This window comes from Labeo rohita, chromosome 25 (assembly GCF_022985175.1).
Source record: "Labeo rohita strain BAU-BD-2019 chromosome 25, IGBB_LRoh.1.0, whole genome shotgun sequence".
NCBI lineage: Eukaryota > Metazoa > Chordata > Actinopteri > Cypriniformes > Cyprinidae > Labeo > Labeo rohita.
This window is the reverse complement of record NC_066893.1, coordinates 13,782,567-13,797,593: the sequence shown is the minus strand read 5'-3', so window position 1 is coordinate 13,797,593 and position 15,027 is coordinate 13,782,567. Positions and strand designations below refer to the sequence as shown.

Here is a 15,027-nt window from a genome sequence, read left to right as displayed (position 1 = left end):
TTTGCAATATCAAGCAGCAAACCATCTGTTTTGTACAGCTAAAAATAGCTGGACGCGAATGAGACAGGAAGCCTCTTAAGGGGAAAATAAGGTGGGTTATTATTTATTTTTTTTTTCATAAAGACGTTTAGTGAGCTGAACGTAAAAGTACAATCCACTGAATGCCCTGTACTTCTTTTTCACATCCTCATTTTCATCAAAAAATAAATATGGAGCTACCCTGACTAAGGTAGGCTATATTATCTGTATCTGTATCACGCTGTACATTTGTAAACATCACGTTTTTACACTTTGGCAGTGTATCATTGATTTGACGAGTATATTACGCATCCTGTTTACATAACAACTTGTCTCACACTTGTGCATCAGCTGGGAATATTCCTGACTGTGATTTAGCAAAACTTTAGCAGAACTATAAAAAACAGTCTCTTTTTCATTCCAATTAACCCATTTTACCGTCAATGATTTTTCCTTCAAAGGCTGGAGGGAAGTACAGCGAGTGAATGTAAAAAGTTCTTAATATTTAATAAGACATTTGTTTGATTTGTTTCTTGTGGCTAAACAACTGCCTGTTACTTTCTACTTTGTTAAACTATCGCTACAGGTTTGTTTTGAATCAGCCCGGTCATACAGTTGTTCAACGAAGCAAGTAAAATATTTCACAAGCTATTAATTCGTTAGTGTGTCATATCCACTGTTGCAGAAAGGGATATCAGAACTATTTCTTAATCGTGCATTTAACACAATCAGGATTATCAAAACGTGACAAGCACTGAATGTGCACAGATTGGTCATTGTGTCCGTTTTAAACAGGGACTTCAGGCATTCAACTTCCACTGTTTCGTTTATCAAAGTGACAGTCAAAATTAAGCCCTGTGGAAAAAAAATCCGCCCATTGATCTGCTCATTGATCAGAAGAGAACACCACAAAACAACTTGCCTCAGAAATGAGTCAGACAAGGTACTTATCAGGTGAAGCACACCCTGATAGTGTTAAACATCTAATTACATCCTGCTTGAAAGAATCAAATTAACCTCTCAGAGGTCACTAACCTCAAATGAGTCTCAAAATGCTCAGGACTCCACTTTCTAAAAGAAAACATTAGATGACTATCTGCGACTGTGATATTGCTTGTATGCAACAGTTTAAAACAATATGTTAATAATACAATATTGCTATTTTTTCATAAAACAGTGACCTACTACTTTCAATGAGTTTCTAAATGCTGATGGACACTTTATTATCCCATGAGTTGTGAATGGCAGTGAAGCGATGCAGCTGACACTGTTAAAGTGATAGTTCACCCAAAAATGAAAATGACTCCATGATTTACTTTCCTTCATCATCCTAGGTGTATATGGCTTTCTTCTTTCAGACGAATACTATCAGAGTTATATTAACAAATGTTCTGGCTCTTCCAAGCTTTATAATGACAGTGAATGGCTGTTGAGATTTTGAAGCAAAATAAATTGCATCCATCCGTCATAAAAAGTGCTTCACATGGCTCCGGGGGTTAGTAAAGGCCTTCTGAAGTGAATCGATGCGTTTGTGTAAGAAAAATATCCATATTTAAAACTTTATAAACCGTAATCTCTAGCTTCTATAACTGTCGTACATGCGTTCACGAGAGAGTGGCGTTCCAGCGGATGACGTAGGATGCTGAAAGTTAAAATATTTTGAGAATAAAGTTTAAAATTACGAGAATAAAGTCAAAATATTTTGAGAATAAATTCAACATGTTTTGAGAATAAAGTCAAAATGTTTAGAGAATAAAGTCGAAATTTCAAGCATTAAATCATAGCGACTTCCGTGTTATAATGTTTTGAGACTATAGCCTGCGCATCAAATGGCCCAGATTGAGAACTCCAGGAAAAGTTGCCAGGCCACCGGAGTTTATTTGAATATATGTGGGATTATTGGCAGAAATCATACCATGTGCTATATTTGCAGGGACAGTATGCTTGGATAATAATATTTCATGTCTTTGATTGCATTCATTATAGACCTATTTGTAGTGCACCAGCCACCCAATAATAGCAATAAGCTTTGTGCTTTTGGTACTTTTAATATAAAACAGTCTCAGCTTTCAAAATCTGTCCGTTTTATAGTGAAATACAAAAAATGTGTCTTGCAATAATGTGTTTTTCACCCTCTTTCTTGTGGCAGGACAGATCGCTGTATTCATGTGAATCAGTCGTTTTTCCGATTACAACGTGACATTTGTTTTATTAAAACCTACTATGCAAAATCGTCTGTGGCATCCAATCTTTCATTTCTCATATGTATTAAATTAAAAACAACAATAAAAAGTTCTAAAGGTTAAAGTGGGCTCCAACTCGTTAACATAAGTCGCAATAATTTTGTGCTTTGTTGCTTTTAATATAACACCTCAGCTTTCAAACTCTGTCAGTTTTATCATGAAATATAAATTAGAAATATGTTTTCCTCTTTATTCCAAGTTTATAGCACAATATAAACATGAAGGAACATCACAAGGAATGAAAAAACAGTATAGCCTAATTTAATGAAACAAATCTTTCATTGTAATCGGAAAGATGATTGATTCACATGTCGCTTAAACTGAGGCGAATACAGTGATCTGTCACTCCACATTAGAGAGTGTGAAAAACACATTATTGTAATAGACATATTGTTTGTTTTTCGCTATAAAACTAACAGATTTTGAAAGCTGAGACTTTGAAATTTCTCCTGGCGCTTCCAATCCGAGCCATTTGCATCTGCAATAGGTTAGAATATACTCTCAAAATTTCAAAACTTTAATCTCACAATTGCTACGAATGAATTCTTGTAATTTTGACTTTATTCTCAAATTATTTTGACTTTATTCTCAAAACACTGCGACTTTATTCTAGTAATTTTGACTTTATTCTTGAAACATTTCACTTTTATTCTCATAATTTTTACTTTTATTTTGATTTTATTCTCGTATTTCGACTTTATTTTCATAATTTTGACTTTAAAATATTACGACTTCTCGTAATCTTAGTGGGTTTTTTTGTTGTTGTTTTTTAACGTGGCACTAAAACACTGTAGTACTTTATTAAATCCCGTTTTCTGATGGATGGGTATACTTTTTTGGGCTTCAAAATTTGAACACCCATTCAATGCCATTATAAAGCTTGGTAGCGCCACAACATTTTTAAATATAACTCCATTTGTATTCATCTGAAAGAAGAAAGTCATATACACCTAGGATTGCTTGAAGGTGAGTAAGTCATGGGGTAATTTTCATTTTTGGGTGTACTGCCTTTTTAAGTCACATGACAATGACAACATACACGTTAACGGTTGAGAAGTAAAATATGAAGTCATTGTGACATATAATAAAATATATTGAAATATTTTTATATCTGTAGTGTTACACAGCCAAACTCATTAACACAAATGTCGATGGCATTGCTAAATTGCAGATGTTACAAGTCAGGACAAATGACACAAGGCAGCACTCATAAGGTTCCCGAATTCCCTTGCTAGCTAGCAGCAGCAGTTGTGTGTATTTACTGGCCACCGCAGAGCTGTTTCTCATGTCTGAGGCCTGAGGAGACAGAACAACACAGCAGCCTTTGGTGCTTACAGACCCCTGAATTTAAAGGCCATGTCACTTACAGCTGTCTCCTACATCTGCCCAATTCCTCATTCTGACAGGCAGATCAGCCCCAACACAAACGGCCAGTAGCAAATTCGATTTTATCTGCGCCCCAGGAGTTAACCTGTCATCTTGTTTTGCGTTACTTTTCATGTCAGTACAATGTTGCGAGCGTCACTTGAGCAGTTTTTCCTCATAAGCTGCTTTGTCAGACATTAATAAATGGCGCTCATTTACTTTGGCAGGAATTTGTGTTTGGAGGATTGCCATGATTAAAGAAGCGAATAACAAGAAATAACGCTTACAAGATCATAGAGAAACTCTTCAAAGGCCGTGTTTTAATGATCTCTCAGCTTCCTGTGCTAGTCTTGGACGTTGTGTGACATCATCAGCCTCTGCAAAGCTGGCAAAATACTGCAGATGTTATGAGAATGAAACCAGCGCACTTTCTCTTTATTTAAATCATCATCAGCTTCTGACTTGTGAAGGGCTTTGTGTGGGAATGCGTGCTCGAGATCTGTTTGTTATTTCCGTTTAAGCTTAATTTAATGCATATGGGTGTGTATCGAGGCAAGAAAGTGTTTAATTACAAAGGCCCGAGTAACTAAGCAAGGATATGAGTTTCTGCGTGTGAAAATCAAGAGCACATACCCATTCTTTGAAGATGAATCCCTGTAGAGGTCTCTTTTTTCCTGTGTGGGAGAGACCAGGGCTCATTATCTCCTCTTAATTCATCCTCTGGTCCCATATCACCAGTGAATATCGTAACGTGATCTGGATATACATGTTCAGATGGGGCGTATACAGCTGCTGGTTGGGATATTCTGTGTGGGTGTGTGAAAAACAAAACAAAACAATACTCAGTTAAAATGCTGATGGCATCAGTAGAGAGGGGAACCTGCTCTAACGCATGACAAAAGTGCAACCATGGCTAGAAAATCGATTGATCGAGGTAGAAATATGAGAATATTTTACTGTTCTTTGCTGCTTGCTTGAGTGTTCATGTTCAAATGTTACGTTTTATTTTTTCTTTAAGTGCATTAACCTTGTGTTTTAACCAACTTCAAACCATCATTCATATTTATTTAAGTTATGCATTTCCTTGGTGCATTTAACTTATTTACACCATTTAGTAAGTTTATAAATAAATGAAATATAATTTTTTAAATATTTTATTTTAAATATTATGACATATTTGCATATTTGTGTTTATTTGTTACTTAATTTGTAGAAATGATTACAAGTTAAGCGTTTTCTGCATTTTGTTTCTCAATTTAAGTAGTGGATGGATGAAAATAAAATTAAATAAATAAATAAACAAACTAACAAACTTGCAATCCTACATATAGCAGGACAAGTGGTTTGAAAAACAGGTGTAAATAAATAAATATTATTATATTATATTATATTATTAAAAATAATAAAATATATTATATTATATTATTTTATATTATATTATAAACCTCTGATACTATAGGACAAATGGTTTGGTTGGATGAAAATTAAAATCAGATAAATTATATATTAATTATTATATTATATTATTAAAAATAAATAAAATAATAAAATAAAATATATGTTATATTCTATTATATTATATTACATTATTATAAACCTGTGATAGTCTCTGGCAAATGGTTTGGATGCACTGTAAAAAACAATTTGTTGAGTCAACTTAAAATAATTTGTAACACGGCTGCCTTAAAATTTTAAGTTCAGTCAACTCAAAAAAAAGTTTATTCAACTTAAAATGTTAAATTATACTAAGTGACAACTTAGATACTTCAGCTGAATCAACTTAAAATTTTAAGGCAGCTGGGTTACTTACCCATCTGTTAAGTTTAGCAAACACAAATATCTAAGTTGTTACTTAATACAACTTAACATTTCAAGTTGAATAAACTTATTTTAGTTGACGGAACTTAAAATTTTAAGGCAGCAGGGTAACAAATTATTTTAAGCTGACTCAACAAATTGTGTTTTTTATTTTTTACAGTGTTGATGAAAAAAATTATATTGTATTATATAATTAGGGCCAAAAACACAACAAAACAGATCCATATTCCCGACATATCACCCCCCTCCCGGAAGGCGTGTCCTTGTGTCATAGAAACAACAGAGGGAAGGATTGGTGGGAACTTGGGAGGAGGCTCGGGAGGAGTACTGACACCTGGGAGGAGGACAACAAACAGTTCAGGGTGGAGACGGAGGGAGGAGCCAAGGAGGAAACAGGAGGCACCAGGGCAGACCAGACAGAGGGAGGAGCCAGGACGACGACTGGAGGGACTTGGAGCAGGAGGAGCCAGGCGAGACCCAAGCCACAGCCATGATGACAACCCACGGTGGAGCTGATGGAGGTAGGAGCCATTGAGGAGGAACGGTTGACGACTCCAGGGGGCCGACCGACGGCGGTGGAGCAGGTGGTGGAGGAGCCAGAGGCGGAGAGCCGATGAGCCAGGGTGACGGGGAGGATCCGGAGGGCCGAGGTGGAGACGTGGATCCGGGAGGCCACGGTGGAGCCAGAGCAACAGAGGACCAAGGTGAAGCCGAAGGGATGGAGGAGCCTGACAGAGCTGTAGGGACGGAGGGACGAGGCACAGCCGGAGGAATGGAGTTCCAAGGCGCAGGATGGTCGAAGCTAGACCAAGGCGGAGCCGGAGGGACGAGGGAGCCCGGATGAACCAGTGGACTGCCGGGCCACGGCAGAGAGGAGGAAGTTAGGAGCCATGGTGGAGCCGCTGGGTCGATGGGCCGAAGCGGAGTCCTGGACTCTGAGGCTGGAGGCAGAGACAGGGGATCCTCCAGCCATGATGCCGATGGAGACTGGCAGACCCGCGGTGATCCCACCGCACAGTGGGCTGAGGGGGACCAGAGGGGCTGCCAGACGACAGCGGAGAATGAGGCAGGTGCGTGCATTTGTTGGCCTCCAGGCTCTCGGGATGCCCTTGGGAACAGAAACCCTCTCTGGACAGGACTTAGGAACAGAGTCTCTCTTTGGGTTGGACTTGGAAACAGGAGCCCTCTCTGGGGTGGACAGGGAAGCAGGAGCCCTCTCTGAGCAAGACGTGGGAACCGCAGCCCTCTGTGGGCTGGACGTGGGAACAGGGGTGACAGAGGGCTCCGAAGATGGAGGGAGGAGAGGGGGCAGGTCAGCATCCCAATCAATAAAGTCCTCCTTCGCACTCCTTATACCCAGGCTACCATGTAGCCTGCTCACACACCTGGACTGACGTCACTTGCAGCTCCGGCTCCACAGCAATCCGTTGCTCTGTTGCTCCATGTGGTGATGGCTTGTCAGTCACGGCCAGCTTGGGCTCTCTGTCAAAGGTGGGCTCGGGCTGCTGCCCTGTGCAGCGTGGAGTTGGTGGGCTGGGTTGGGAGTGGAACTCCACTCCACAAAGGCAGCCAAGTTTGCTCGAGGACCATCCTTGGATGACAGCGCGTCATCCGGGTAGGTGGTGAGACTCGCAAGGACAGGAACAGTCTGGTATGGCCCTCGAGCGATCTTTCCTCCTGCTCCGGGGCGGGCAGGGGATCCATGGGACACAACAGAAACAAAAAAACACAGAGTATAACACAGAAAAGAAACAGTGGGGAAATCACTGTTTGACGGTCAGGTCCACGTAACGCTGTTTGAAGGATTGAAGGAGACGTAAGTAAGCGAAACAGTCTTTATTAAATCCCAGACACAGGAGTAAATCCACACAAGAACCAAGGAATGACAACTTGTAGACCCAACAAAGGGGGAACACACAGGCTGAAACTAAAATACATGGGGTAAAATGACTAATCACTAAACTAAACGAGAACAGGAATATGACCATATAAGGGAACACAGGAACAGAAACGGGGGCGAAAACACAACAAAACACATCCATATTCCTGACAATTATATTATATTATATTATAAACCTGTGATACTATAGGACGTTTGGATAAATAAAAAATAAAACAGTAAAAATAAAAGAAAATATAAATGAAAATAAAATAAATGATCTTGAATAATCAACATGTGCATTCTGTAAACATTTCTTCAAAGTGCATTAAAGAAAACAGTTTGGCAGATCATATTTTTACTCCAGAGACCTCTTGGATTCACTTCATATCTGAGTAGCGTCATCATTAACAATAAAAGTAGGATGTAGCCTCATCCCGGAAGAGAGAAGTGGTGTTGTCGCTGTACACATCTGTGTGATGTAAATCCTCTTGGGTAATTATAAATGTATCATTCAATATTAAACTGGGCATACAGATATATAATGGTCTCAGTTCAATACTTCAATAGACTGGTCTTAAGGGCTTGAGGGGTTTCATGTGCTATAGGCTGATCTGAAATATGATTTGCCTCAGTTATACTGTAAACATGATGCTAGCAGGAGAGATGGATCTGGCTGAGCATAAGTAATAAGTCACCAGTTTTGATATCCGCAAAGAAAGATTAAAGTAATATTCACGGTAAACACTGCAACTTTGATTTATATGTAAATCTTATTCATAGATTTATGCAAGTACAGTGTAGCTGCTAGCGAAAGATTGTGTGGTTTAGCTAAGGTGTTTACGTACAACCAGCATATCTGAATATATTTCCTGCACTTCCAGCAGAGGGCTGCATTTGAAGTCGAGGATGAGAGTTAGCCTGATCAATAGCATTAAAAAAAAAGTGTAACATAAATTCGTAATTTCAATGACTCACACAGATTTACATAAAAAAGCCACAGCTAACAGCTGAGGGCAGCTGTTAAATGAAGTAATCCTGCAATTAACATATGTCACAATGACTTTAATAGATACTCATCCCATTAACAGAACAGTGTTTAAATCATGACATATTGCGTGGCTCCATGGCTTTCAGAAAGGCAGCTTTGTGAAATATGACTTCAGTAGAGGAAGGGCCAGCATGTCTTCTCCTCCCACTCATCTTCATTTAGCTCTAAAAGAGACTTTTCTCCTCAATTACTGGTAGGATTTCACCATCCACACTGGGCATAAATCATTTGCACAGTCCTGTAATAACAAGATATGTCTTCATGACTGCACTAATGAAAACATAAATTGGTTTAATCAAGCTTATAGTTGTACAAGAACGGAAAAATCCTTCAGTCACTAGGAGTCTTCTCAAAATATTGGATGAGATTCATAGTACAATTATAAAATAATAGCAGTATTACAAAATATAACATTAAAAAGTGTATAAATCACTCTAAAGTAACATGGTGAAGTTAGAGTGGGAGTCCGTGCCTCTCATCTCTCCTGAGCCCACTGAGTTTGAACAGATCCCCTGAGTCACATGAGAGGAGTCAACACCTTCATCTCGATATGATTGGATATGACTGGTTGTGTTCGGGTGTGATTGGTTCATGTGATAAATCCCACCTCTTCTGTTCATTCGTGTTCAATGTTCGTGAATCAGTCTGAATGAACAATACAATGGTGTTAATGATAAGATAAATTTAGAAAAGTAAACAACTCAAACACTCATATATAACCACTTTGTTACACCAAAAATACTACGCCGTTTTAGTGCCATGTTAAAAAATAAAAAAATCAAAGCTTACGAGATGAAAGTCGAAATATTTTAAGAATAAAGTTAAAATTATGAAAATAAAGTTGAAATATTTTAACAATAAAGTCTTTATGAGATTTATTTATTTAAATTATCAGAAAAAAGTCTACGTGTTTTGAGAAAAAAGTCAAAATTACGAGAATGAAGTCGAAGAGTTTTGAGAATAATGTTGAAATGTTTCAAGACTAAAGTCAAAATATTTTTGGGAATAAAGTCAAAATTACAAGAATTAATTTGTAACAATTACAACATTAAAGTTGTAATATTTTAAGAGTATATTCTAGCCTTTTGCGCATGCAAATGGCCCAGATTGGGAGCACTTAGAGATATTCCAAAGTCTCCCCTTTCAAAATCTGTCACTTTTTTAGCAAAAAACAAACAATATGTCTATTACAATAATGTGTTTTTCACGCTCTCTAATGTGGAGTGACAGATCACTATATTTGCCTCAATTTAAGCGGCATGTAAATCAGTCATCTTTCCAATTACAATGAGAGATTTGTTTCATTAAATTAGGCTATACTGTTTTTTTTTTTCATTCCTTCTGATGTACCTTCACGTTTATATTGTGCTATAAACTTGAAATAAACAGGAGAAACACATTTTTTATTTTTTATACAACTTTATCTTAATAATCCCACATATATTCAAATAAATTTTGGTGGCTTGGCAACTTCTCCCAGTGCTCCCAATCCGGGCCATTTGTATGCACAGACTATACTCTCAAAATAATATAACTTTAATTGCTACAATTTAATTCTCGTAATTTCGATTTTTCTCTCAAAAATTTTACTTTATTCTTGAAACGTTTCGACTTTATTCTCGAAACATTTCGACTTTATTCTCGTAATTTTGACTTTATTCTCTAAACATTTCAACTTTATTCTCAAAATTTCGACTTTATTCTTGAAATATTCAATTTTATTTTCATAATTTCGATTTTATTCTAGAAAATTCAACTTTTTTTTCAAAATTTCGACTTTATTCTTGAAAATTTTGACTTTACTCTCAAAACATTTCAATTTTATTCTGTAAGCATTTCGACTTTATTCTCAATTCTGACTTCATTCTCAGAACATTTTGACTTGTTCTCAAAGTTTTGACTTTATTCTCAAAGTATTTCGACATTATTCTTGAAATTTCAACTTTATTCTCGTAATTTCGACTTTATTCTCTAAATATTTAGACTATTCTCCAACTTTATTCTTGAAACATTTAGATTTTATTCTTGTAATTTCGACTTTATTCTCAAAACATTTTGACTTTATTCTCATAATTTCAACTTTATTCTTGAAATATTTCAACTTTATTCAAAATATAACTTTGTGACTTTAATATCGTAATTTTAGATTTTTACATTTTTTAACATGGCACTTAAACACCATCGTAAAAATTATACATGAAAACATGATCTGTAGGAGTTTTTAGTGAGTGATCGGCATGGTCAAAGTAAATCTCCATGTCTGTGATCAATATTTACAGCGCTTTGATGACTGATGATCTGAAAAATTCAAGAATAGGTAAAAGTGAACTATTAAAAAGAATAGCTGAACATAAGTTCACTAATAAAATATATTGTTTAAATTGTTACTGCCCCAAGTTATTTTGGAACAAATGTAAAATGCTTAAAAACACAAACTTGATGATTCATACATGGCTTTAGTAAATTGAATATTGATTACACAGTTAATGTAAAAATATAAAATTGTTTTTTTCTTCTTTTTCTGATAGTGTAAGTAATGCCTATTTAACAAAGAAAATGTGACTGGGACATGAATTTACATTTGGTTTCTGGTAATTCACAAAACAGAAGGTCCAAATTCATTTTAAAATAAGACCTACATCTATGCATGTTATTTTCTTGTGTAACAAGTGTAAGCAATTGTAAAATTACATATCTCTGACAACTAATTTTTAACTGAACAAGTCGATACATTTTTAGATGAAAATAATTTGTTTTCATTTCATAAGGCCTATGCAATATCAGTTTATTACAGAATGAGCTCGGGGAACATGCAAATAACCAGAGGTTTCCATTTATGGAAAGGTTATATTGCAAGAATAATGAATGTAGGAGGATGCAGAGCTACGGCTGCGCGATTAAATGTAAACATGTTTCAGTCCTCATGGCTTTTCCTCTCCTGATGGCGGGGGTGCCTCAAAATGTCACTTAGTAACAAGAAAAAAAATTGTTTTTGCATCTTTACTTTGTAATGTACATAAGTAAATAATCCAAATGAAAGAATAGTATTCTAACTTTACATCTAAAGATTTTCTATGGCTGCTATTCATGCATGGTGTGATACTCACTGCTAATATAATTGCACAAAGAGTCTGATTTGCGCTAATATGTCTGTGTGTGATTGTAACATGCTTTTGTATGACATAAATCATTCATGATTCAAAAATGACTAGGAATACATTCTTAATGTCCAAATGGATTTTAAACTGTATATAAATGCAGAAATTGAGACTCTAAAAATCTTTAATATTCATTGATGGGCTCTTAGCTTAATAGAGACTGTCTGGTACTCATTAGGTCCTCCTAATGAACACATTTGTCACCGGTGTTGGACCTCAGGCACTTCTTTTTAAAAAAAAAAAAAAAAAAAAAAAAGTAAAAGGCAGGAGCAGGATAATTATCCTGACCTTTAATGCATTCAAATAAAAATGAATAAATATGTGACAGTAATAACTAATACACTATTCACTATAAAATTATTGTTGAGCCATATTCTTATGTAAAAAGATATATTTAAAAGATCATAGGTTTGGACTGCTTTCGACATTCCCATCATAGCATTCTCATTACACACAAAATAATTAGACTCTGGTAAATATACAAAAATAAAATTGCTTTTTTATTTGACAAAAATCTAAATATAATATTGCATGATTTTAAAGGGATAGTTCACCCAAAAATGAAAATTATATCATTGATTACTCACCCTCATATAGTTCCAACCCTGTAAGACCTTCTTTCAGCTTTGGAACACAAATTAAGATTTTTTTTTTGGCATTTTTAACTTTTGTTATGACAGGACAGATCTGAACGGACAGGAAGCAAAGTGGAAGTCAGATGGGGACGGGATTTTAAGGTGATGTCGGGATTTGAACTACGGGGTCTATGACTTAAATGTGTTAGATATTTTTAATGAAATTCAAGAGCTTTCTGACCCTGCATAGAAAGCAATGAAATTTATGTTCAAAATATGAATTAATTAAAATAGTCCATGTGACAGAGTTCAAATGAAGCTACAAGAATACTTACAAAGAAAACAAAAATAATGACTTTATTCAACAATTTCTTGAAAATAGGCTCATTTTCCAACTCCCTTAAACATTTTAATGATTTTACCACTTAAATTGGTAATCCAGTGGTCGGGTCAGAAAGCTATTGGATTTAATCAAAAATATCTTAATTTGTGTTCAGAAGATAAATGAAGGTCTTAAAGGAACACTCCACTTTTTTTGAAAATAGGCTCATTTTCCAACTCCCTTAAACAGTTAAGTTTTACCATTTTCGAATCCATTTAGCCGATCTTTGGGTCTGGCGCTATCACTTTTAGCATAGCTTAGCCTAGATCATTGAATCCGATTAGACCGTTAGCATCTCGCTCAAAAATGACCAAAGAGTTTCGATATTTTTCCTATTTAAAAACTTGACTCTTCTAGGTCGATATGGCTAGGAACTATACTCTCATTCTGGCGTAATAATCAAGGAACTTTGCTGCCGTACCATGGGTGCAGCAGGCGCAATGATATTACGCAGCGCCTGAAAGTGACCGGCAGAGTTGCAGCCAGCAGAGTTGACGGCTGCGTAATATCGTTGCGCCTGCTGCACCCATGGTACGGCAGCAAAGTTCCTTGATTATTACGCCAGAATGAGAGTATAGTTCCTAGCCATATCAGCCTAGAAAATCGCAACTTTTCATTTTTCGTCTATCTTTGTACACAATGTAACTACAGAAGAGTCAAATTTTAAATAGGAAAAATATCATCATTATATATGGTCATTTTTGAGCGAGATGCTAACGGTCTAATCTGATTCAATGATCTATGCTAAAAGTGCTACCGCCAGACCCGGACTGTTTAACTGTTTAACTCTAGGGGAGTTGGACAATGATCCTAATTTTAAAAAAAGTGGAGTGTTCCTTTAAGGGTTTGGAACAACATGAGGGCGAGTAATTAATGACAGTATTTTAATTTTTGGGTGAACTATACCTTTAAGTTGCAATTTGTGAGATGGAGAAAATGGAACAATTTTTTTATTTTTTAAATCCTGGAACAGGTGGCTCAAAAAAAAGAGTCTATTACAGTATCAACCACTCGCTTCTGTCTTCAGTTTCTTCAGGATTTCTTCTTGGCTGACAGCTGCGGTCACCTTTATTACTTTTTCTCTGGATTTGGAACCCTGTGAAGAATTGAAACCATATTAATTATTAATAACATATCATTTTAGTGGGCAGAAAGCATGTAAATACACCATAGCTGGCGTTTATGGCTGCTGACCTTATCTAATGATACTTCACTCTTCTTCAGCTGCAGGACTTTGGATAAATATCGCAGCAGCTCAGCGTTGGCCTCTCCGTCTGTCGGCGGTGCGGCAATGGCGACACCCACCGCCTCCTCAGACACATCTATCACAAAAAAACGGTTATGGTGCATGGACTCCTCATAGACGAAGGCTAAGTTGATTTCTGTATATATTTATGATACTCAACCGGTGATTGCGTTCTGTTTGGCCCCGGGTTTAGCATGTATTGCTATTGTAATGGTCCCGTCTTTAACTTTAGTAACCGGGCCGGGTGGAGTCTCCGGTGGTTTAGGGTTGATTTTGCTCTGAAAGAAAATACAGTTTTACCTTGTAATAGGATTAATGTCCTTAATTGACAGTCAGAACATCAGTGTACCAGAATTAAAGCTAATACTTGACTTCTGTTATCATTAGTAGACCTACAATTATTAATATACGTGCACGAATCCATATTAATATTCATGAAGAATGTTTTGTAATATGTAATGAGCCCTACCGTCTTGTCCTTTTTAGGCATAGTGTTGTATTGTATGTAAACACTATGAGAGACTGAGCTGTAAAGTGGGATTTTCCGCGTCAAGAGCGTCTGACTGCACAATGCTGAGGGACGCACGAGTGGAAATAAAGATATTCGTACAAAACTGAGAATTTGGGAATGCATTAGCTAAAAAACATAAGCATTATTCAAGTATCTCGAGAGAGCAGCACGAGTTTCTTGTGACAACAGTAGTTTACATCTGACAAGCGCATGAAAATACGTTTAGAGCGTCAACTATGCGCGCTAAATGCGCAGAACGGAGACCGAGTGGTGAAAATGCGTTTGAATAAATGAAATCTGATATTTCATTTGATGGCATATATAATATATTATTACTCAGCATAAATCATCATATAATTATTAGCTATTGACTTACTTGACCTAATAATAATAAACAACAAATTCTATTATATTGCACATATGCTAATAATTATTATAAAAGTATAATAAAATATTAGTAGCAGCAGTAGTGATTTAAGTTAAATTATTAGTTTAATAATAATTAAAATATTTTGCCTTCATAAAAGAACAATTATATAACAACTAGTGATTTTAGTTGTATTGTTGAGTTGTACTAATAATTAGAAATTTAAATTATTATATATTACACATTATATAAAAGTATTATTAAATTAATTACTAAATAACTTATTAGTAGTGATTTTAGTTGTATCACTAGATTTAATAATTATTATAATAAAATATAAATTAAATAAATATTAGTAGTAGCAGTAGTGATTTTAGTACAATTATTAGTTTAATAATAATAATTAAAAATAAT

The 15,027-nt window shown here is 35.9% G+C and overlaps 1 protein-coding gene and 1 long non-coding RNA gene across 3 annotated transcripts in view; one reads left to right on the top strand and one right to left on the bottom strand.

Moving 5' to 3' along the window:
• Positions 1-13,800, top strand: part of LOC127157103 (uncharacterized) — a 78,144-nt gene extending 64,344 nt beyond the window's left edge. Inside the window, exon 6 of one of the 2 annotated variants that reach the window (XR_007825827.1) lies at positions 13,714-13,800. This is a non-coding gene — a long non-coding RNA (uncharacterized LOC127157103). The remainder of the gene's footprint in view (positions 1-13,713) is intronic. The other variant, XR_007825826.1, reaches the window with a different exon arrangement.
• On the bottom strand, positions 12,937-14,369 carry c25h15orf40 (chromosome 25 C15orf40 homolog). Its single transcript, XM_051100339.1, has 4 exons — positions 14,205-14,369; positions 13,896-14,013; positions 13,684-13,811; positions 12,937-13,585 (listed from the first exon to the last, which is right to left on the bottom strand). The coding sequence occupies exons 1-4, from the start codon at positions 14,367-14,369 to the stop codon at positions 13,493-13,495; spliced, it is 504 nt and encodes a 167-aa protein (XP_050956296.1). The 3' UTR covers positions 12,937-13,492.
• Positions 14,370-15,027: the final 658 nt, after the last annotated feature.